At 39.9% G+C, this 23665-nt stretch overlaps 1 protein-coding gene across 4 annotated transcripts in view; it reads right to left on the reverse strand.

Moving 5' to 3' along the window:
- The window catches only part of itga4 (integrin alpha 4), a 217907-nt gene that overhangs the window by 21870 nt on the left and 172372 nt on the right, over nt 1–23665 (reverse strand). For all 4 annotated transcript variants that reach the window (XM_043693479.1, XM_043693477.1, XM_043693480.1 and 1 more), the window contains 5 exons: nt 19657–19768; nt 16522–16629; nt 14952–15068; nt 8399–8518; nt 6008–6103 (listed from right to left, as the gene is read on the reverse strand). In XM_043693479.1, coding sequence (XP_043549414.1) covers nt 6008–6103; nt 8399–8518; nt 14952–15068; nt 16522–16629; nt 19657–19768 — 553 coding nt within the window. The remainder of the gene's footprint in view (nt 1–6007; nt 6104–8398; nt 8519–14951; nt 15069–16521; nt 16630–19656; nt 19769–23665) is intronic.

The following is a 23665-nucleotide window of genomic DNA, read 5'->3' on the forward strand; positions in this document are numbered from 1 at the left end:
GAGTGGACTTGGCTTTTCTTTTGTGTGATATCCTCCACAGTATTCAAAAAACAACAAAAGAACAGCAGATGCTGGAAAATCAGAAACAAAATCAGAAATTGCTGGAAAAGCTCAGGAGGTCTGGCAGCATCGGTAAAGAGAAAGTAGAGTTAAATGTTTTGGGTCCAGTGACCGTTCTTCCAGAAATATTAACACTGACGCTGCCAGCCCTGAGTTTTCCCAGCAATTTTTGATTTTGATTCCACACAGTATTAGTATTTTCCCTTTTGTGCACGATGGAACGCTTAGCCAATTTTGTCATGATATGCTGGTTTATAATCTCAGTGTATCCGTATGTTGGTTGCTTTTCTGAGAGTACGTTTCTCCTCCCTTAGTAGGCATGCTCTGACTGCTGGATCTCTGAATTAGATGAGCTTTGAGAGTTGTGCAAATTCACAGCAATTATGAGTTAAGTTCATGTAGTCACATTGAATCTTTATTTAATGGCAAGATTGGATTAGAAAAAAGGTGAAGGGAACACTGAGGGAGGACAATGAGACTGCTGGATATATGTACATCATTCATTAGCAGTAATGGATGGATCCATTGAAGGCTCCATCCTGTATGATTCTGCGAAGCTGCTCAAAGTGAGTCCCAGAACATGCTCCTGTTCTCCTAGGTTAGAAGAACTCAGCTGCATTAGATGCTCCCTGGCATGGAAGCAACTAAGCACTGAGGGAGTAGAAGCTCTTCCCGTTGATGTATCTCATTAGTTGCTCACCTACCACTATAACAGAGCCATGGGTGCAAGCAATGATGTTCGACACTTGTGGGAATCCAATGATCGAGATGAATCCCACAGATCTTTGAGCCGGTGAGACTTTAGCTATATCAAATTGAAGGAATGGAGTAAACTCACAAACAGCACATCAGTGATGTTTGAATATAATGGCGCACTGCTGCTTGTGGGGCACACAGAGACACAATGCTAATCCCTGGAATGAGCCGGAGATTAAGTAACAGTGAATATTACAGCAGGGCATGGTGCACAGTGCTGAGAGGGATGCGATCTTCTGCTATGACAGCAAAAAACGGACTGAACACCTGCCTAGATAGATGCAGTATCCTGCAATTCTCCAATATATCCAGGTATCAGTATCACTAGCATAAAGGCAATGCCATAGGTGTGTCCTCTAGTGCTTTCTGACACTTCATTTCTTTCTTTGCCCTCTGCATGCAAATATCTGCCTCTGCTGCTTAGGATGTTGATCAATTTCGCCACTTGACCCAAGATTTTATAACAATAGTTCCATTACCACCTATCTCTATACATCTGAAGACTGATGTGTGGCAATGGCTGAGTGCCCTTCCTAAACAAAATTTCTTTTATGGATCCATTTAACTTCTTGATGCAGCCATGACTGTCACCCCACTGTATTGTCAACTCCTTGACCCTGGACAGTACCACGTCCAGCGTGTAACCAGTGCCACTGCTGAAATTACAAACTGGCCCTTAATAAACAAATTAACTCATTAATAGGATTAATCAGAATAATTTTCAAACCTGGAAGACTTCAAAGTGCCACCCTCCACAGCTGTCAGAAAATTTGTCCGAGACAGAAATGGGAAAACAAAACTCCCCACCTAAGCCCAATCCATCGGGATCAAACTATTCTGCCCACAATCACTGCTTTAATATAGGCATTCATACGGGCCAGTTTGCATCCAGTAAAAGGCAAAATATTTTGTGCAACTCAAGGCTTTTAAGCAAAAAGCTCTGAAATGATTTAAGGTAACCTTTCTAGTTATGTGGCCCAAAAGAAATAGCTGTCAAAAATTAGTGGGCAAACAGAAAAGTGCAGTGCAATAACTAGCAAGTAACAAATCAGTAAGGTGCATAAAACCATCTACTTCATTTAGACAATGAATATGTTGCTGTGTGAAGTGGGTACAATGTTGTCTGTTTTCTATTCTAGAACATCCTCCTTAGAGGACACTTGTACAGCATATTTGACAGTAACTACTATCCAGGGCTAATACTACATCTGTGGTATCTAAGAAGAGAGGCAGATTAAATTGAAGAACTGCAGAAAGCTGACAATATACAGCTACAGAAGAATTCCACCAACAGATAAACAGCTCACATATACATTCCAAAACAGTTCTTCATCAACATGCTACATTTTTACTGCTGGTCTTTGCAGAGTCATAGAGTCATAGAGATGTATAGCATGGAAACAGAGTCTTCGGTCCAACCCGTCCATGCCGACCAGATATCCCAACACAATCTAGTCCCACCTGCCAGCGCCCAGCCCATATCCCTCCAAACCCTTCCTACTCATATACCCATCCAAATGCCTCTTAAATGTTGCAATTGTACCAGCCTCCATCACTTCCTCTGGCAGCTCATTCCATACACGTACCACCCTCTGCGTGAAAAAGTTGCCCCTTAGGTCTCTTTTATATCTTTCCCCTCTCACTCTAAACCTATGCCCTCTAGTTCTGGACTCCCGACTCCAGGGAAAAAACTTTGTCTATTTATCCTATCCACGCCCCTCATAATTTTGTAAACCTGTATAAGGTCACCCCTCAGCCTCCGATGCTCCAGGGAAAACAGCCCCAGCCTGTTCAGCCTCTCCCAGGATGGGGGGAGGTGTAGTCCAGGTAGCTGTGGGAGTCGGTTGGTTTGTAGTAGATGTCCGTGTTGATTCGGTCGCCTGAGATAGAAACAGAAAGGTCTAGGAAGGGGAGGGAGGAGTCCGAGACTGTCCAGGTGAATTTGAGGTCGGGGTGGAAGGTGTTAGTGTAGTGGATGAACTGTTCAACCTCTTCTGAACCCTTTCAAGTTTCATTGTATGTACTCACATCTGGACAAAAACATCAGTTTACAGCATACAACTGAACATTTGAAACAGAAAGGCTTGAAACAGAAAATCATATTTAATGATATGATCAGTCACTGCCTGCAGTATGAGCTGCAATATAAGTACACTGCTATTGCTCCTTAAACAAATGTCTCAAAATGATAAAACCATAAGATGTAGGAGCAGAAATAGGCCATTGAGCCCATCAGGTCTGCCCCGTCATTCAATGAGATCACAGCTGATCAGATAACCCTCATGTCCTGCCTTGCTTTTTCCGCCATAACCCCTGATTCACTCACTGATTACAAAGCTACCACAGCCTAAATAGAGACCCTGCATCTACAGCACTCTGCTGTACAGATGTATTGGACAGGGTTGCAGGAGAGGGAGAGAAGACATTCCTCATCTCTCACTGAAATGTGTGACCCATCATTCTGACGTTACATCCTCAGGGCCCGGACTCTCCCAAATAGGGAAACAAATCTTTCCACATCTGCCCTGTCATGTTGCCCCAAGAATCTTGTGACCTTATTGAAATGTGCATCTCATTCTCCTATATTTCAACAAGTACAGATTCAATCTACTCAACCTCTCCTCAAAGCTGATAATCACCTTAGTGAACCTTCTCTGAACGTCCTCCAATGCCAATATATCTTTCCTTAAATAAGAGGTCCAAAACGGTTCACAGTATTTCAGGTGTGGTCTGACTAGTGCCTTCTATAGTTTCAGAAAAATGTCCCTACTTTTATATTTCATTTCCTTTGAAATAAAGGCCAACATTCCTTTTGCCTTTCCTATTGCCTATTGAATTTGGATACTGGCTTTTTGTGATTCATGGACAAAGACTCCTAAGTCTCTCTGTTCTGTAGCTTTCTGCAGTTGTTCTCCTTTTAAATAAAATTCAGCTCCTCTATTGTCCTGCCAAATTGCATAATCTCACAATATATTACATTATAATCCATCTATCAATTTTTTTTGCTTACTTGGTTGACCTGGAGAAAGTGAGGACTGCAGATTATGGAGAGTCAGAGTCAAAAGGTGTGGCACTGGAAAAAGCACAGCAGGTCAGCAGCATCTGAGGAGCAGGAGAGTTGACATTTCAGGCATAAGCCCTTCATCAGGAATGTGGGCGGGGAAGGGGGCTGAGAGATAAATAGGAGAGTGAAGCTGGGAAGGTGATAGGTATTTGAAGGTGGGGGTAATTGTGATAGGTTGGTGGAGATAGATGGGAACGAACATGGACAGGTAGGACAGGTCAAGAGGGTAGTGCTGAGTCAGAGGGTTGGATCTGGGATGAGGTGGGGGGTGATGAGGTTTGGAAACTGGTGAAGTCAACATTGATGCCACGTGGTTGTAGGGTCCCGAGGCAGAAGATGAGGTGTTCTTCCTCCAGTCGGAGAGTAACTTTGATTTGGCGGTGGAGGCGACCCAGGATTTGCATATCCTTGGCTGGGGAGTTAAAGAGGTTGGCCACAGGATGGGGTTGTTTGGTGTGTGTGGTTCTGGGATGTTAACCTGCATATCTCCCTCTCCACTTTGTGTCATCCTCATCACTTGCCTTCCCACCTATTTTTGCATCATCCACAAACTTGGCAATAGTACATTCATTTTCCTCATCCAAGTCATTAATTTATGTTAATTCCTGTGGCATATCACAATGCTTTCTGTGTATATTAATATGGCATTTAACAGAAGGGAACAATGTATATCAACTCAGGATATTGACATCAACTCGGAGCAGGTATGTAACAAGACTTTTATGGCACTCAAAAACATTTGCTTATGGGATGTGTACATTATTAGCAAGTCAGCATTTGTCATCTATTTCTAACTGCCTTAGACTGCAGTACTCCTTATGGTATCGGCACAGTGCTGTTCGGGATGAAATGCCGGGATTCTGACCCAGTGACAGTTAAGTAGCTGCAAGTCAGGACGATGTATGTTTTAGGAAAATCTGCAGTTTGTGTTCCCATGGTCGGCTGTTTATTTCTCTAGGTAGTAGATGTTGCAGGTTTGAATGTAATTTGTGAATTATACACATTGCACCACTGTGTGCTGGCAGTGGAGAGAGTACCACTAAGGGCTAGGGTGGCAATCATGTGGGCTGCTTTTCCTGGACGATGTCAAGTTACTTGAATGTTATTGGAACTGTATCCATCTCAGCAAATGGAGATTATTCTCAAACCCTTCAAATTTGTGCCTATAAATGATAGGCAGTCTTTGGGGAATCGGTCGTTGAGTTATCTGCCAGAGAGCTCCCCACCTCTGACTTGCTCTTGAAACCACAGAATGTGTGTTGCTGGTCCTGTTAGGTTTTCAGGGTGCCAATGGTGGGGGATCCAGCAATAGTAATGCCATTGAATATCAATAGAAAATTATTAGACTTTCCATTGTTGTAAATGGTCGTTGCCTAGCTCTTGTGTGGTGTGACTGTTATCTGCTTATTAACCCAGATCTGTGAGAAGGAAAAAAATCAACTTGTTCGAACATGTTTTGACACAGCTCTGTTGCAGACAGGATTAGACCCATATCTTCTGACACTACAACTGTGCCACAAGATCTCAAAAATAATTTTTGACACTCTTGCAGGACAGGTGAGACTTGAACCTGGAGTGTCTGGCCCAGGCACTGGGACACTACAAATCCAAAACACCACCCTTCAGCTAAAGCATGGGTGTTATCCAGTTTTGGTGCATAATTTACCACAGACTGATTCAGGAAAACATTTTTACATTCTTAATATCAGCTCTATATTTATTTCCAACTTTCAGACCCTCACCAAAATAAATTGATTCTACTCTTTCCTTACATTTCTAGAAACAGACTAATTTTATGTACAGGGTGATAATTGATGTATCTGATTGATCTGTCCTCAGACACAATCTTTCCTGGTCCCAGTGAGTTAATGCATTAATTACACAGTTGAAAAAAATCAACCAATCTGCCGGTTCTTGATTGCCACACACTATCTGGGATAGATGGGATCAGCTGTGATAATCTTACATAGTTAAATACTATTCAAAGTCTGGACTTAAATATGCAAACTGGCCATTTGGACATTATTCTGCAAAGTTGCTTTCATCTCTCATGACATTGTATACAGGATGAATTCAGGAAAGAGGAGGCAAAGTCAAATTGTTTGGATTAACTAATTTAATACTTACAGTTATACTTGTGCCTCCTCCTTTTTCAATAACTTTGGGATTCTGCCCTGATGATGCCACAGCTTCTGTAGTAAAAATTGTTGAAGCAGCAGAATCCTGTTGAAATAAAAAGTGAAGGTTTGCCTTGTTTTAAATACAAAAATATTAAGTTAGCATGCTCTGAGATACTTTGTGGTATAAAACAGCTTTCAAATGTAGAAATAACAAATCCACACATACCTGTAAATGATATGGATTTATGTAAATTCATTGAAATTATAATTTTGTTCCTTATTCCATTCCCTTTTCACATGCACCCCTCTTCAACTAGGAATTTGGGGCAATTTCAACAGCAAACTTCAACATGGATAATATTTCCTTATTACCTGATGAGTGTTACAATTTAGAAAATGTGGCCTTGTTAATTTTATTGCAGAACTGTCAGATAATCTGACAAAATGTGGTCAAAGTTAGGGAGGAAATTGCAGGGCCCCTAGCAGACATATCTGTGTCATCTGTAAACACAAGTGAAGTACCAAAGGACTGGAGGTTGGTTAATGTTGTGCTATTGTTTAAGAAAGACTGTAAAGAGAAGCCTGGAAACTATAGACTTGAGAATCTGACATCAGTGGTAGGTACGTTGTTGGAGGGGATTTTGAAAGATACGATTTACAATCATTTGGAGAGGCAAGGAATCAGTGGGGATAATCAGCATGGTTTTATGTGAGGAAAATAGTGTCTTACAAATCTGATTGAGCTTTTTAATGAAGTAACTAAAAGGATTGATGAGGGCATACCTGTGATGTTGTTTACTTGGACTTTAGTAACATTTTTAACAAGGCTCTGCATAGTGGACTAATTAGTAAAGTTAGATCACATGGGATTCAAGGTGAGTTTGTCAATTGGATGCATAATTGGATTTATGGTAGAAGACAGAGGGTGATGGTGGTGGGTTGTTTTTCAGACTGGCAGCTTGTGACCAGCAGTGTTCTGCAAGGATTGGTACTGGGTCCACTTTTGTTTGTCACGTATATAAATGATTTGGATGAGAATATAGAAGGCATGGTTAGTAAGTTTTTAGATGACACCAAAATTGTGGTCTAGTGAACAGTGATGAGTTATCTAAGATTACAAAGAGATCTTAATCAATTGAGTCAATGGACTGAGGAGTGGCAGATGGAGTTTAATTTGGATAAATGCAAGGTTTTGCGTTTTGCTAATACAAACAAGGGCAGGACTTAATGGTAGGGGCCTGCGTAGTGTTGTGGAACAGATAGAATTAGGGGTTCAGGTACATAAGTTTTTGAAATTTGAGTCACAGGTAGACAGGGTGGTTGAGAAGGCATTTAGCATGGTTGCCTTCATTGCTGAGACTTTAGAGTATAGGAGTTGGGACGTCACGTTGAGGTTGTATAGGATGTTGGTCAGGCCTCTTATGGAGTACTGTGTGCAGTTCTGGTTGCTCTGTTATAGGAAGGATATTATTAAACTGGAGAGGGTTCAGAAACAATTTATCAAGATGTTGCCAGGAATATAGGGTTTGAGATATAAAAGCAGACATGAAAGACTGGGTCTTTTTTCAATGAAGCATAGGAGGCTGAGAGGTAACCGTATAGGGGTTTATAAAATCATAATGGGAACAGATAAGGTGAGTGACAAGGGTCTTTTCCCTAGAGTGGGAGAGTTTAAAAACTAGGGGGCATCTTTTTTAGGAAAGAGGAGAAAAATTTAAAAGGACACACAGGGCAACTTTTTTTAAAAGACACAGAGAGTGGTTTGTGTGTGGAATGAACTGCCAGTGGAAGTGGTGGATGCAGGTACAGTTACAATGTTTAAAAGACATTTGGATGAGTTCATGAATAGGAAGGGTTTGGCGGGATATGGGCCAAGTGCAGGCAGAATAGGGCTAGTTTAGCCTGGGAATAGGTTCGGCATGGACTGGTTGGATCGAGGCTCTGTTTCCATGCTGTATGATTCCTATGGCTGTAGACATATTTGAGAGAAACATCAGACCAGAGATTTGTTTTAGATAAGGAATCACATTCAAGATGCTCTGGTAGTTTTGCTTACATTTCACAAGGGAAAAGAAAACAAAGGCAAACGTCAACTCAAGCCCAATCAAGAACATCACCACATTGCGTTGCCAAAAGACAGGTACATTCAACAGCAATTGGGAAAAATTGAGAGAATTACAAACACAAGATAAATATCCTAATCCAGTTTTCTTGAAATACTAAAAACAGAAAAATTATGTTTGTTCTCCTCCCATAATCTTCAGAATTTGTTTGCACATTAGTTGAATAGATTATTCAAAATAGCATAGAAATTTGGTATTCAGTTATTTTTTAAACTAAAGACAATGCTTAGACAATCTCAGAAATCATACACACAAATGAACAAAATAAAACTTACCGATGCCAAAAATGCATAATTGAGTCTCATTGCAACATGAATGGATACAGCTCTTCCATGTTCAATATCTCCTAACTGGCATGTGATACTTAAACAGGAAATTCCATGTCTGAAACAGGACTGTAAAAAAAAAACAAATAGAACACAGAACAGTACAGCACAGGAATGGGCCCTTCAGCCAATCCTGATGAAGGGCTTTTGCCCGAAACGTCAATTTTGCTGAAGCTCCATGATGCTGCCTGAACTGCTGTGCTCTTCCAGCACCATTGATCCAGAATCCCTTCAGCTAATCATGTTGTGCCGAATGTGACACCAAGTTAAACTAATCCCTCCTGCCTGATCTTGGTCAATATTCCTCCATTCCATACATATTCATATGCTTATTTAAAAGTCCCTTAAAATGCCCCTATCCTACCTGCCTCCTCCATTGCCCCTGACAGTGCATTCAGCACTCCTACCACTCTGTAAAAATCTTGCCCTGACATCTCCTTTGAACTTGCCCCCTCGCACTTTACATGCATGCCCCCTAGTTTTAGATATTTCAATTCTAGGAAAAAAAGATTCTGACCAGCAACTCTATCTGTGCATCTCATAATTTTATAGGCTTCTATCAAGTCTCCCCTCAGCTTCCGCCACTCCAGAGAAAACAACCTGAGTTTTTCTAGCCTCTCCTTATAGCTCACACCCTCTAATCCAGTAAACATCCTGGTTAACCTCTTCTGCATCCTCTCCAAAGCCTCTATATCCTTCCTGTAATGTGGCAACCAGAATAGAATGCAATACTCTTAAGTATGGCCTCACAAATTTTTTATAAAGATGCAACATGACATCTTGGCTCTTGTTTTCAGTTACCTGACCAATAAAGGTAAGTATGCCATACACCTTCTTTACCACCCTATACACTTGCATGGCCACTTTCAGGGAGCTATGGACTTAAACCACATGATCCTTCTGTACATCAATGCTGTTCAGGATCCTGCCATTAATTGTATACTTTTCCTTAACATTTCAGCTCCCAAAGTACAGCACCTCACACTTACACAGATTAAACTCCATCTGCCATTTCTCTGCCCACATCTGCAGTTGATTATATCCTGCTGTATCTTTTGACAATCTTCTACACTCCACAACTCCACCATTCTTTGTATTGTCTGCAAACTTACTAACCCACCTAACTACATTTTCATCCAAGTCATTTGCATATATCACAAACAACAGAGGTCCCAGTACGATCCTTGTGGAACATCACTAGTCACAGACCTCCAGACTGAAAAACAAATCTTCCACCACTACCCTCTGCCTTCGATGGGCAAGCCAATTCTGAATCCACATAGCCAAGCCACCGTGGATCCCATGCGTCTTAATTTTTCAGATGAGCCTACCATGAAGGACCTATTTGAAAACCTTACAAAAAGGAGAAATCTCATCACTTATCATATCAGTATATCAACAGTCTGACGAGAGAAGGGGCCATATTGGACCTGGTGTTGGGGAATGAGCCTGGCCAGGTGGTAGAAGTTGCGGTGGGGGATTTCTTTGGGAACAGTGACCACAATTCTGTAAGTTATAGAATACTCGTAGACAAAGATGAGAGTGGTCCTGCGGAAAGAGTACTAAACTGGGCCAAGGCCAATTATAACAAAATTAGGTTAGAGCTGGGAATGTGGATTGGACACAGCTATTTGAAGGGAAGTCCACATTTGATATGTGGGAAGCTTTTAAAGATAGGTTAAAGATAGTGCAGGATAGGTTTGTCCCATTGAAAGCAAAAGATAGGAAAGGCAAGATTCATGAACTGTGGGTGACAGGATAAATCATACGACTAGCCTAGAGGAAAAGGGAAGCGTACATAAGGTCCAGACAGCTAAGAATAACAGAATGGGCCTGGAGGATTATCAGGAGAGTAGGACCAGTCTTAATCGAGGAATCAAGCGGGCTAAAAGGGATCATGAAATAGAGCAGAATTAAGGAGAATCCCAAAGCCTTTTATTCTTATATAAGAAGCAAAAGAGTAACTAGAGAAAGGGTTGGTCCACTAAAGGGTAAGGAAGGAAGGCTGTGTGTCGAACCTGAGAAAATGGGTGAGATTCTGAATAACTATTTTGCATCAATGTTCACTGAGGAGAGGGACATGATGAATGTTGAGATTAAAGATGGAAGTTTGATTACTCTGGATCACGTTGGCATAAGTAGGGAAGATGTGTTGGGTAGGCTAGAGGTTACTAAGGTGGACAAATCCCCAAGACTGGATGGGATCTATCCAGGGTTGCTGAGGGAGGCGAGAGAGGATATAGCTGGGGCCCTGACAGATATCTTTGTCGCATCCTTAAACACAGGTGGGGTGCCCAGAGGACTGGAGGGTTGCTTATGTTGACCCCCTGTACGAGAAGGGTAGTAGGGATATTCTGGGTAACTACAGACCAGTGAGCCTGACGTAAGTGGTGGGTAAGTTGATGGAGAAGGAAATGAGGGATAAAATCTATTTATATTTGGAAAAGAATGGGCTTATCAGTGATAGGTAACATGGTTTTGTGTGAGGGAGATCGTGCCTTACCAACTTAATAAGAGTTCTTTGAGGAAGTGACCAAGTTGATAGATGAAAGAAGGGCTGTAGATGTCATATACATGGACTTTAGTAATGCGTTTGATAAGGTTCCCCACGGTAGACCAGTGGAGAAAGTGAAGTCACATGGTGTGCAGGGTTTTCGAGCTAGGTGGATGAAGAACTAGTTGAGCCACAGGAGACAGAGAGTAGTAGTTGAAGGGAGCTTCTCAAAATGGAGAAAGGTGACCACTGTTGTTTGTGATATACATAAATGATCTGGAAGAGGGCATTGTTGGTATGATCAGCAAGTTTGCAGATGACGCAAAGATTGGTGGAATAGCAGAAAGCGTAGGGGACTGTCAGAGAATACAGGAGAATTTAGATAGACTAGAGAGTTGGGTGAAGAATTGGCAGATGGAGTTCAATCCAGGCAAATGTGAGATGATGCATTTTGGGAAGTCTAATTCTAGAGCGAATTATAAATTAAATGGAAGAGCCTTGGGAAAAGCTAATGGTCAGAGAGATCAGGGCGCTCAAGTTCATTGTACCCTGAAGGTTGCTGCACAGGTGGATAGAGTGGTCAAGAAGGCACATGATATGCTTGCCTTCATCGGACGGTGTATTGGTTATAAGAGCTGGCAGGTAATGTTAAAATTGTACAAGACATTGGTTTGGCCGCATTTAGAATACCATGTACAGTTCTGGTCGCCACATTACCAAAAGGATGTGGACACTTTTGGAGAGGGTGCAGAGAAGATTTATGAGAATGTTGCCTGGTATGGAAGGTGCTAACTATGAAGGGAGGTTGAGTAGGTTAGGATTAGTTTCATTAGAAAAAAGGAGATTGAGCAAGGACCTAATTGAGGTCTACAAAATCATGAAGGATATAGACAGGGTAGGTAGACATAAGCTTTTTCCCAGGGTGAAGGATTCAATAACGAGAGGTCACACTTTCAAAGTGAGAGGTGAAAATTTTAAGGGGGATACACATGGAAAGTACTTTACACAGAAGATGGTAAGTTCCTGGAATGCGTTGCCAGCAGAGGTAGTAGAGGCAGGCACGGTACATTCAGTTAAGATGCATCTGGACAGATGCATGAGTAGGTGGGGAGCGAAAGCTGATAGAGGAAGGGAGGGAAATATATCCTTGGTTAACCTCACCAACTGAAAAGTGCTTCCTTATGATTGTTAAAGGTGAATATAAGGGGAGTGATGCTGTATGTTTCTGACTAGTTAGTTACAGGTATTTGCATAATTCTGAAAATACTGAAAAGTTACAGATTTTGTTATAACTACCACAAAATCAAAGGAAATCAAACATACTGTCAGCCTTGTTAAGTTAACAAATAAATAATTCAGAATTTTATGGCAAGTACATTCCACAGAGTGGTTCTAAGTAATAATCTTAAAGAGCAAATTAATCAATACTTCTTCATTTAGCATATATCTTCACATCGTAAATTCTATGAAAGCAAATGATTTTACACCCTGGGTGAATATCACATTCTAACTCTACTTATTTACTGGGCACTAAACAGAAATGACCCAAATGGCCTCTTTCTGTACCATAACAATTCTGCGGCAGCTCTTGAAGCAACAGGGCTTTACATTCTTCATATTTCTTTCGCAATTATTTGACAGGAAGGAGCCATTTAAAAGTCCAAATGAAGGGAGCTGATGAATTTTAAGACTAAAAATGTCATGGATTATGATAAAAATGTGAAATAAGCAAACTGAATTTCTGAACAATTGTATACATGTTAAAATAATGTTATAAGTGTGGTTTTAGAATTGCCACTTCTTTGCAGCTCCGAGGGGACAGTGGTGCAGTAAGCCTGGCAAGGACTCATGACCAAGATCAATGAGTGTGCAGTATTCACTACAATTGGAAACAAATGTTGATGATGGCTGTACAGTTAGTAAGTTAACTTCTTATTACTACCAGTAAGTTTTATTTCCCTTGATTTTGTTTCCATTAGAATGATAAAGCTATCAAAGCAAAGCTACCTAATGGCACCGTAGTATACGTAAATAACCCAAATATCGATGCTACTTAACTATTGATTATTAATCTGTTACACATCTACTATGAACTACATGAAGTCATCAAGTAACTACCTGACAACTCAAATGACATAGAGGCAACAAAAACAGACTGCAACACACATAACATTTCACACACAAATGTCTTTAACAGATTTCAAATAGAAAATAATGATAACCTAGATGCAACATGAGCTACCAATGTACAGTTAGTCGACATGCTGAGCACATGCCTGTTAATATATCGGTTTATCAAATTCAGAACATCTCAAACTATGTCCTTGTTTGCTGGATAAAGTGGCAACAAGAAAGGGGTGTAGTGGACATTTTTGCTTGAAAAGCATCAAAAGAGTAGAGGGAAATGAAGTCTGAAGTCAGGCTCAAAGCTCGGGCCACTAGTTCTAGACAAGAAAGGCACCCCTCCTCCCAACACAAAATAAGGACAAAGATAAGCACAAATCATCATTGTGCAAAGTCTATTTGAAGATATTGAAGACTTCAAATAGTCAATCATCTCTGGATATTGCAAGGTTCAACTAATGTTAGTCAAAGCAAATGTTGCATTTCATAAAGGAAAAGAAAGTTTAAGAACATGAACTGAGGTGAGGGCATATTAAAGCTAATGGGCAGCCTTTCCACAACCTACATCTACCACAAATATACTTTTGACGTGGATGGCCCACTTAAATGCCTCATTCCAACATCAGTGACTTCTCCTGACTCTCTTTCTCTTTCAAAACCTAGAACCCATCTCTCTGCCCTATTATTTCCTTATGTGACTTAATGAGCGAGTGGGAATAATGTATGACGTATGAAGTATAATGTTAATAAATGTGAACTTATTCATTTTAGTAGCAAAAACAGGAAGGCAGGTTATTATCTGAATTGCAGTAAATTGGAAAAGTGGGAGTTCCAACGAGATCTGAGTGTTCTTCTGCACTATTCACAAACTAAGCATGCAGGAGCAGAAGGTGATGGAGAAGGTAAATGGCATAATAAATTAAAACAAAGAATTGCAGATTCTGGAGATCTGAAACAAAAACAGAAATTCCTGGAGAAACTCAGCAGATTTGGCAGCTTCTGTGACAAGAAAACAGCTAATGTTTCAAGTATGGTGATTCTTCATCAGAACTAGCAAATGGTATGTTGGCCTACATTGTGAAAGGGTATGAGTGCAGGAGAAGGGACATCATGCTACAGTTGTACAGGGCCTCGATGAGACCACACCTGGAGTATGGCATGCAGTTTTGGTCTCACGCGAGAAAGGATGTTTTGGCTATGAAGTAAGTGCAACAAAGCTGTACGTGACTAATTTGTGGGATAGCAGGGCTTATAGAAGACAACAGATTAGATCAGTTAAGACTATATTCATTGCCGTTTAGTAGAATTTGAGGACCTAATAGAACCTATAGAATTCCATAAGAACTACACAGGATAAATGCAGAATGGATGTTCCCAATCAGAAGGGAATCCAGAACTGGGGTCATAGTTTAAGGATACAGGGTAAGCCATTCAAAATGAAGCCAAGGAGAAATTTCTTCACCCAGGGTATGGACAGCCTGCAGAATTCTCTGGCAGAGGAAGTGGTTAAAGCTACATTATTGAACCTTTTCAAGAAGATATTAGACATAGTTCTTAGGACTAAAGAGGGTCAAAGGGTATGCGGTGAAAGCAGGAACAGGGTACTGACTTGGATGAACATGGTTGAATGGGAAAGCAGGCTTGAAGGGCTGAATGGCCTACTCCTGCTCCTACTTTCTAACAGTGATTTTTCTGATAACGTTTCTATAGTGTCTGAAGACCCAAGGCACTTTAAACTGCAAACTTTATTGCTGTGATTTTAACCTTCTGTCTAGATAAATGATGCCTTGCTGTACTACTTATATCTTTAATTGGAGTAACCACTCACAAGTATTTATTATTCACTTTCTCATCATTTAGAACTTATTTTATGTTGCTTCTTACCAGTACTTTTCTTCCAAGCTTCTTGAAAAAATTAAACACTTGATGAAATATTGTTACATTTTGCATTTCAGCACAGTTTGCCACATAATGTTCAAATCGACATTCTCCTTTATCAGTCTGTAAAAATAATGCATTTTTTTAAAAAAGTGTAACAGTGTAACAAACTTCAGAACTGTTATCTCCATATATCAGCCAAATTTCATGATAAAACAGTATTTAATGAATCTTTAAATTCAGGATGTGAGGCAGAAGCAACCAGTCATAGTTCTAGTGGGGACCAGAGCAACTGAAATCCAGATGTAATGACAAGCAGAGATTTGTACTTTTGAGCTGTACCATGATTTTACTTCAAAGCTTACATTACTCAAAGTGTTGTTTGAGACAGATGTTGAAATATTAAGCTAGGATCATACTTGCCTATGCTACAAAGATATGAAAAATGCTATAGAATTGTGTGTCAAGTCTTGACACAGGATTTTGCCTCCAGGAGTGGGAAATAGATGTCAAAGCTGTTTTCGGGTCATTGACCCACCCCAAAGGGATACTGTCACTCACCGATGTTCACAGAGCAACAACTGCATTGCTCCATAGATGAGCTCTCAGGGCAATGAAGTGTAATAGGTGGGCTCTCAAAACTGGAGACCACATCAGATACCTTCCAGCAAGGTTAGGAACAGCAGGCTGTGAGGGAAGCCAGATCAAGCCACTTTCATCATGGAGATACCCGCTCTCCAACTCTGTTCAGTCCACAGGTGTAAAATAATGCTCTGTTTGTTTGTCATGTTAATTTTCCCTTCTACCCCCGACTCTGACCTCTGTCCTTGGCTTACTGCACTGTTCCAATGAAGTTCAATGGAAGCTCAAGTAACAGTAGCTCACCTTTCGATTTTGTACTTCAGAGCTTGTAGGACTCTGCATCAACAGTCTCAGTTTCAGATCATAACTTACAACAATCATGATAACTGTTCTGATTAGTGGCCTGCGAAGACTGGGGGACTTCATGAGTGGGGTGGACAGAGTCCCCGTGGCTGAGGGATGGAGAGGTCAGAGGTCTCAATCAGGGGGAAACTGGAGACCAGGTTGCAAATGCAAGTCAGAGGTCTAGGAGACATTTGGTGGTGGGGGAACGTTTCTTAGTGCATGATTGCAGGAATCTATCAGGTAGGCACGTAGGATCCAAAGGCACTCACCTTCTGGATCTGCCAAGCCCTTGTCTATATGTAACCACTGAGTTTCTCCATGCTTGAGTACCCAAATCACCAGAGTTAAAGCTGCCCGGTAACAAGGCTCACAATCTCATCATCCAAGGTCCTTCTTGGAGCAGATTGGCTACCTGACCACATTTTCAAAGGGAATACTGGGTTTTGTGAGAAAGCCAATATTTTGGATTTGAACATTTTGCCATCCCCCTCCCCTCAACTCACTACTGCACACAACCTAAATACTCTTTAAGTTAAAAATTTCCTTTATTTGCTGTACTTCTTTATCCACAAAAGGAGCTCTCAAAAGGTTAGAGAATGTAATGTTATATATGTTAGTTGCAACACAAGCAGCATAACAATTATCCTACCTTTACATCAAGAATTTCAAACAACTTGAAGTCATTTGTTCGCAGTGTGTTGGGCTGTGTAATTTGTAGTTCAAGACCAGGAGCAATGCTGTTCCCCATGTTAGTAACCTTGAAAAAAGTTAATTGTGAATAGATAAATACAAATATTATATTAATACCATAATATTTTATGCAACATTCACCCACAACTACAAGAAATGTTGGTCAACAGTATAATAAATAGTAATCTGTGCTATCTTAGTCTTAAGAGTCATAGAGCATGGAAACAAATCCTTTGGTCCAACCAGTGCACGCCATGTTCCCAAACTAAACTAGTCCAACCTACCTGCATTTAGCTCATATCCCTTCAAACCTTTCCTATTCATGTATTTATCCAAATGTCTTTTAAATGTTATAACTGTACCTGAATCCATCACTTCCTCTGGCAGTTCATTCTACACATGAACCACTCTTGATGTAAAAAGGTTGTTCCTCATGTCTTGTTTTTAAATTTCTCCCCTCACCTTAAAAAAATGCCCCCTAGTTTTGAATACTCCACACCCTAGGGGGAAAAAATCTTTGCTATTCACATTATCTATGCATCTCATGATTTTATAAACTTTAAGGTAACCCCTCGACTTCCTATGCTTCAGTGAAAAACATCCTCGCCTATCCATCCTATCTTTATTCCTCAAACCTTCCAATCCTAGCAACATCCTAGTAAATATTTTCTGAACACTCTCCAATTTAATAATATCCTTCTTATAGCAGAATGACTAGAACTGCACACAGTACTCCAGAAAAGGCCTCACCAATGTCCTGTACAACCTCAACATGATACCCAACTCCTTAAGGTCTGAGCATTGAAGGCAAATGTGCTCAACGCCTTCTCAACCTCCCTGTCTACATGTGACTCAAATTTCAAAGAATTCTGTACCTGAACCCCTAGCTCTCTCAGTAATACAACACTCTCCAGAGCCCGAACATTAATTGTATAAGCCCTGCCCTTGTTTATTTTACCAAAATGCAATGCCTCACATTTATCTTGGTACCTTTCATATTTACCTCTACTTTCTGAATTGCTAATCATTTTCTGAGAACAGTACTAATGAAGGGTAATTGTTGATCTTTTAGAAACAGAGTGTAGAGTGGGCACAACGAGAGCCAAGTCTGTGCTGAAACACCTATAATACTGTCTCTACAGCATGGACAAAGTTGGCATAAGAGGTTGCCTAGGTACTTTGGTGTCTGCCCAAAACAGACGTCAGGACCCCTGCATGATATTCGTGAGCAATGGGAGAGTAGCCTTTAGGTTTACTCTGCTCAAAATGTTTTCGTGGACACAGTAAGCAGCTATTATGTAAAATAGTCAATTTAAATTAATGTCCACCATACCATAATTAGTTATTCCATTTTCTATCATAACTACAATTTCTCTTTTATAGAAAGTTGCTTAAGAGTAGTCCCAGCATATATATTATCAGCCAAGTACCCTCCAAGCCTAGCTCAATGGACAAACTGCTCTGTGCATTTAGATCATGTATTATGACATCTCCACGCACACTTCATGCTACTTCCACATCAATTCTAAACCCTCATCTCACCTCAACTGCCACTGAACCAGCATCTCATCATGGGCTGATCTTATTAGCCATATGCAGACAGAAGAAATTAAACAACCAACAACCTAAGAAACCTCTTACTCATATATGCTGGACAATAAAAATATCATGATATCCATTAAATCTCGAGTGATCAATCTGTTATAGAAACAAATGTAATAAAAAGGATTGATGAGGGCAGAATGGTGTATGTGATCCATATGGACTTCAGTAAGGCTTTTGGCAAGTTTCCACGTGGTGGACTTGTTAGCAAGGTTAGATCACACAGAATACAGGGAGAATGAGTTATTTGGATACAGAATGGCTCAAAAGGTAGAAGACAGAGGGTGGTGGTGGAGGGTTGCTTTTCAGACTGGAGACCAGTGATCAGCGATGTGCCACAAGGATCAGTGCTGAGTCCATTGCTTTTTGTCATTTATATAAATGATTTAGATGTGAACATAGGAAGTATGATTAGTAAGTTTGCAGATGACACCAAAATTAGAGATATAGTGGACAGTGAAGAAGGTCACCTCAGAGTATAATGGGATCTTGAACATTTGCGTCAATGGGCTGAGGAGTGGCAGATGGAGTTTAATTTAGATAAACGTGAGGAAAGGAAAGGGAAATCAGGGCCGGACTTATACACTTAATGGTAAGGTCCTGGGGATTGTTGCTAAACAAAGAGACCTTGGAGTATAGGTTCATAGTTCCTTGAAAGTGGAGTCCCAGGTAGATAGGATAGTGAAGACGATGTTTGGTTTGCTTGCCTTTATCGGTCAGTGCATGGAGGATAGGATCAACTAGGTAAAAACAAGGACTGCGGATGCTGGAAACCAGAGTCAAGATGAGAGTAGTGCTGGAAAAGCACAACAAGTCAGGCAGCATCCTGCTCCTCGGATGCTGCCTAACCTGCTGTGCTTTTCCAGCACCACTCTAATCTAGGCATGGAGGATAGGAGTTGGGAGGTCAAGTTGCAACTGTGCAGGATATGGGTTAGGCCATTTATGGAATGTTGCATGCAATTCTGGTCTCCCTGCTACAGGAGGGATGTTATGAAACTTGAAAAGGTTCAGAAAAGATTTGCAAGGATGTTGCCAGGGTTGGAGGGGTTAAGCTATTGGAAGTGACTGAATAGTTGGACGCTATTTTCCCTAGAGCTAGGAAGGCTGAGGGGTGACCTTATAGAGGTTTATAAAATCATGAGGGGCATGGTTAGTGTAAATACATAAGGTCTTTTCCCCAGGGATAGGGGAGTCCAGAACTAGAGGGCATAGGCCTTGATGAAATCTATATAAACTACATTAACTGTCCTACCCTCATCCAAACATTTGGTTACCTCCTGACAAAATCGCAACTGATTTTTTTAGGCATCATCTCCTTCTGACTATCCCCAGTCAAACCTTACCCGCCCCCTAAATAGAGATTAATTTTATCCACCACTATTTTCTCCAATAGTTTCCCTACCACTGATGTTAGTTTCACTGTCTATCATTCCCTGGCCTCTCTCTAATGCATACAAGCATCTATAATCGGAAAAAAAATGATAACTTACCTGGAATGAATAATTGACATTCTGATATGTGCAAGGTGGATCATTGAAAGTAAATGTCATTGTGTCATCATCTGTTACCCCCTCATACAGAAATGAGGGAGGATATACGGATCTGTTTCAAGAAGAATGCAATAACATTTTTAAAAGGTTGAGGAAAGTGTTGCTTAATATCAGTTTTATGCAGCCCTAACATAAAATGTTAATGCAATGTAAAATAATTCCTTGTAATAATATTCACTGTTTTTGTAAGATAAAGAATAGCCAGTTCACAAATAGCTGTGCCTTAAATTTCTCATTCAGCAAAAACAAAATTGAAAATAACATGAAGATGAGTCCAGAAGATTTAAAGTGTAATTTTATGTATACATCATTCAATCTAACATGCTCTGTTCACCATCAACAAAACTGTCTTCTCTACAGTTGGAGGCTAAAAAACAGTATGGGTGATTACTTTGTTAAACATCACCAGTGAGTCTAAGTGTGATTCTGAACTTTTAGTCAGTTGTCATTTTAATTTTTCACTCCCGACTAACCACTCAATCTCTGTTTTCCACACTATTTGAATGGGGCTTTGAGAGATTACACCTTTACCTATCCCTTCTTTAAATACTTTCAGTTCTAGCTTCCACAACTCCCTGGAGTACAGCATTTCAGACATTCACTATCCTCAGAGAAGAAATTTCTTTGCATCTCATTTTTAAATGTTTGCCCATTTATTCTGTAATGATGCCTTCTAATTCAAAATATCCCACTAGTGGATACATCGTCTCAACATATATTCTGTCAAGGCCCCTCGGAATTTTGTGTCTCAAGATCATCCCTGGTTCTTCTTAACACTAATGAATAAAGACCTAACCTATTTAGCCATTCTCAAACAATCTCTTCAGCCCAAGAATTAGCCTCCAAAGCCAAAGTTTCCTTTCTTAAATACAGGGATCAAACTGTACACAGTACACCAGCTGTGATTACACTAACACTCCTCACAATTGTATCTAGACATTCCTGTTTTTCAACTACAATACCCAAGTAATAAAAATTCCCATATTTAAAAAATGATTAAACAGGTTAGGCTTTTGTTCATTAGAGTTTGGAAGGATGAGGGTTTATCTTATTAAAACATTCAATATTCTGAGGGGGCTTGACAGAGTAAAAGTTATTTCCATAAGTGTGGGAGTCTTGATCTAAAGGAAACAGGAACTAAGGGACGCTAATTTAAAGTCGAGATGCAAAGGAATTTCTTCACAGCGTAGTGAATATATGATTCAACATTTTAATTCCTCATCACTGTCCCCATTTCCTTCAGTCAGTAATAACTGGTATTGTTACTACACTTGCCATCTTTGTTCGTGTCCATTTTCCTTCTTTCCCTGTAAATGTATTTAAGACCTATTATATCTCTCACTCTTTCCAGTTCTCTTTGAAGATCACCGAACTGGTTCTTTCACCACAGAAGCCACCTGACTTGCTGAGTATTTCAGGTTTTCAACATCTGCACTATTTATCATTGTAATTACCATTTTTATTACTGGAAGAGAAATTAAAACAAAAATGAAGACCTACTTAAAAGTATGTCAATCTTTTTGTTTCAGTATTATTTATGTTTTTTGATGATCGTTTCCATAAAAGGAAGAACAAATTGCATATTAGAATTATCGTAGCTGATATCCTCCATATTAAATTACGCTTACCATATTTCAAATTGTTGTGATGTGTGTGCACATTGGTTTCCATATTAAAAACAATACCTTCTCTTATTCAACTGGAGTATTTTATGCATTTGCATTAGTTCACTGTGAAGATATTAAAGAAGCTTCCACAGCAATCAACAACTTGTACAAGGAATGTTAATATTTAATTAATGTTTAAATAAGCATATTAAGTCAAGTATAAGCTGTTATGGTCATGTAGCAAAGATGTGTCCATGGGGATCCACACAGAATGCAAGTGCAGGTAGTGTGCAAGAGACCAGCGATTTATAACCATGTGCTCCATTATGGCCTTGCTATGTCATGGTGTGCCAGAAGCATGGGTACAATAGATGCTGATTAGGAGTTTTTTCCTTCATTTCAGGAATGTATATGCCCTTTCTACAAGCTCAAAAGTGAGATGCAGAAATTTAAAAGTGCAAGAGATAATATGGGCAATATTTTTCAGGCAATAGATTGTCTTATTGCTAATGAATGGGGCATGTGACACCAATGGAATAATTTGTTTTTGTGATCTTGATCAAGAGATAAATATGGTCAGGATAAAAAGGATAACTTCACTGCTCATCTTTGAAGTAGCATCATAGGATCTTTTATATTCAATCAAGCAGACAGGCAAGCGTTTGGTTTGACATTTCATCTGAAAAGCTGCATCTCTGACAGCAAATACTCCATATGGACTGGAATGTTAGTCTTGATTTTTAATTCAGTTTTACGATCTTTCATCATAACTATAAATGGAGGTGCAACAGGTTTAAAGCAAACACATAAGTTGGGAAAGGACAAAAAGGTACGTCTGTGATAGGGAAGAAGATGAAGAGATTAAATGACCAAATGGATGCAAGGAAAGCTGTGGGATGGTAATGGAACAAATAAATAAACAATAGGTGGTATAGAGGTGTAAATGGCAACAGCTGCGTCAATACAAACAGTTGATGTCCATAAAAATTGACGTTATTATAATCTGAAATTGTCCAATTGAACGTTGAGTCCAGAAGACTATCCCATTATCTAATCGAAATATGTGGCATTACTTAAAGTTTCATTGGGTATTAGAACAGATAAAACATAGAAACAGCAGAGTCCAACAAAATGGAATTTTTTGGAGAAAATGGGCAGGTCTGGCAGCATCTGTGATGAACCCAATTCTGAAGAAATGTCACTGGATTCAAACAATTAACTTGGTTTCTTTCTCCACAGATGCTTCCAGACCTGATTAATTTCTCCAGTAATTTCTGTCTTTGTTTCAGATCTTCAGCATCTACAGTTGTTTGTTTAATTTGAAAGATTGGTGGGGGGGGGGGGTTTGGGATGCAGAATTAAAATAGCAAGCAACAAGAAGCTTTAGTTTATGTTTAATGACTGAACAGAAATGTTCAGCAAATGATTACCAAATCTACCTATGATGGTAAGGAGATAGCATTGTGAGCAGCAAATGCAATATACTGAATTAAAGTACAAGTAAATCACTGACTCTCTTGGAAGTAATGTTGGAGAGGTAAAGATCTAGTATATACTTGATGTTTTATGTATAGTACAGGCTTCTAAATTTTCACATAATACCTCTGAACTTCACCAATCAGCGATATGATTTGGGATATTACTTCTATAGCTTGGTTAAAGGAAGATGCTAACAAGGGACTATTGGTAACTTGAAAGTCATCGGTCCCTATCCTGTAAGAGCAATAAATAATCAAAGTCAGCATTACAGCTTTGTATGGTGATTTTTGCAATTAATACATGGTCACTAAATTGCTCCTTCATCTCTGTCACAAATGTTTCAAAACATACAAGAATCAGTGTTGTCCCAAAGTTCCAGAGGCTGAATAGAGTATAAATTGTCCTTCTGCTGAACAGAGCAGGGCAGAATCTAAACTGGATTCCAGCTTCACTAGGATTCAGTCCCATTTGAATTATTGAATTTGGACTGTGGGTCTTTGAAGAGGGGACAGAATATCTTTTTCTCATTGAAATGCTTAGAATCAAAGCTAAAGAGTTTTTTAAAAAATTAATTTCTTTTGCCTCGGTTTGGTCTTTGGGCATTCTGTTCTGCCTGAGAAGCGCAGATCAGTTTGAGCCAAGGCACTGATGTTCCCCTCCAGGATATGCAGCTGACTGTGGCATTGACCACTCCCAAGAACATGGAATAGGGTTTTTGGTCTTGGATAGGTGCGTGGGAGCTTCACTCCATTGCATATCTTACATACATTAAGTAACTTGCATATCTTTCATCTTGCAACCTCAGGTGTGCCTCCCAAGTGTTTTGCAGTCAGTTAAGTCCTTTTAAAATGTAGACTCTGTTG

The sequence above is a fragment of the Chiloscyllium plagiosum genome, chromosome 7, assembly GCF_004010195.1.
Source record: "Chiloscyllium plagiosum isolate BGI_BamShark_2017 chromosome 7, ASM401019v2, whole genome shotgun sequence".
Classification (NCBI taxonomy): domain Eukaryota; kingdom Metazoa; phylum Chordata; class Chondrichthyes; order Orectolobiformes; family Hemiscylliidae; genus Chiloscyllium; species Chiloscyllium plagiosum.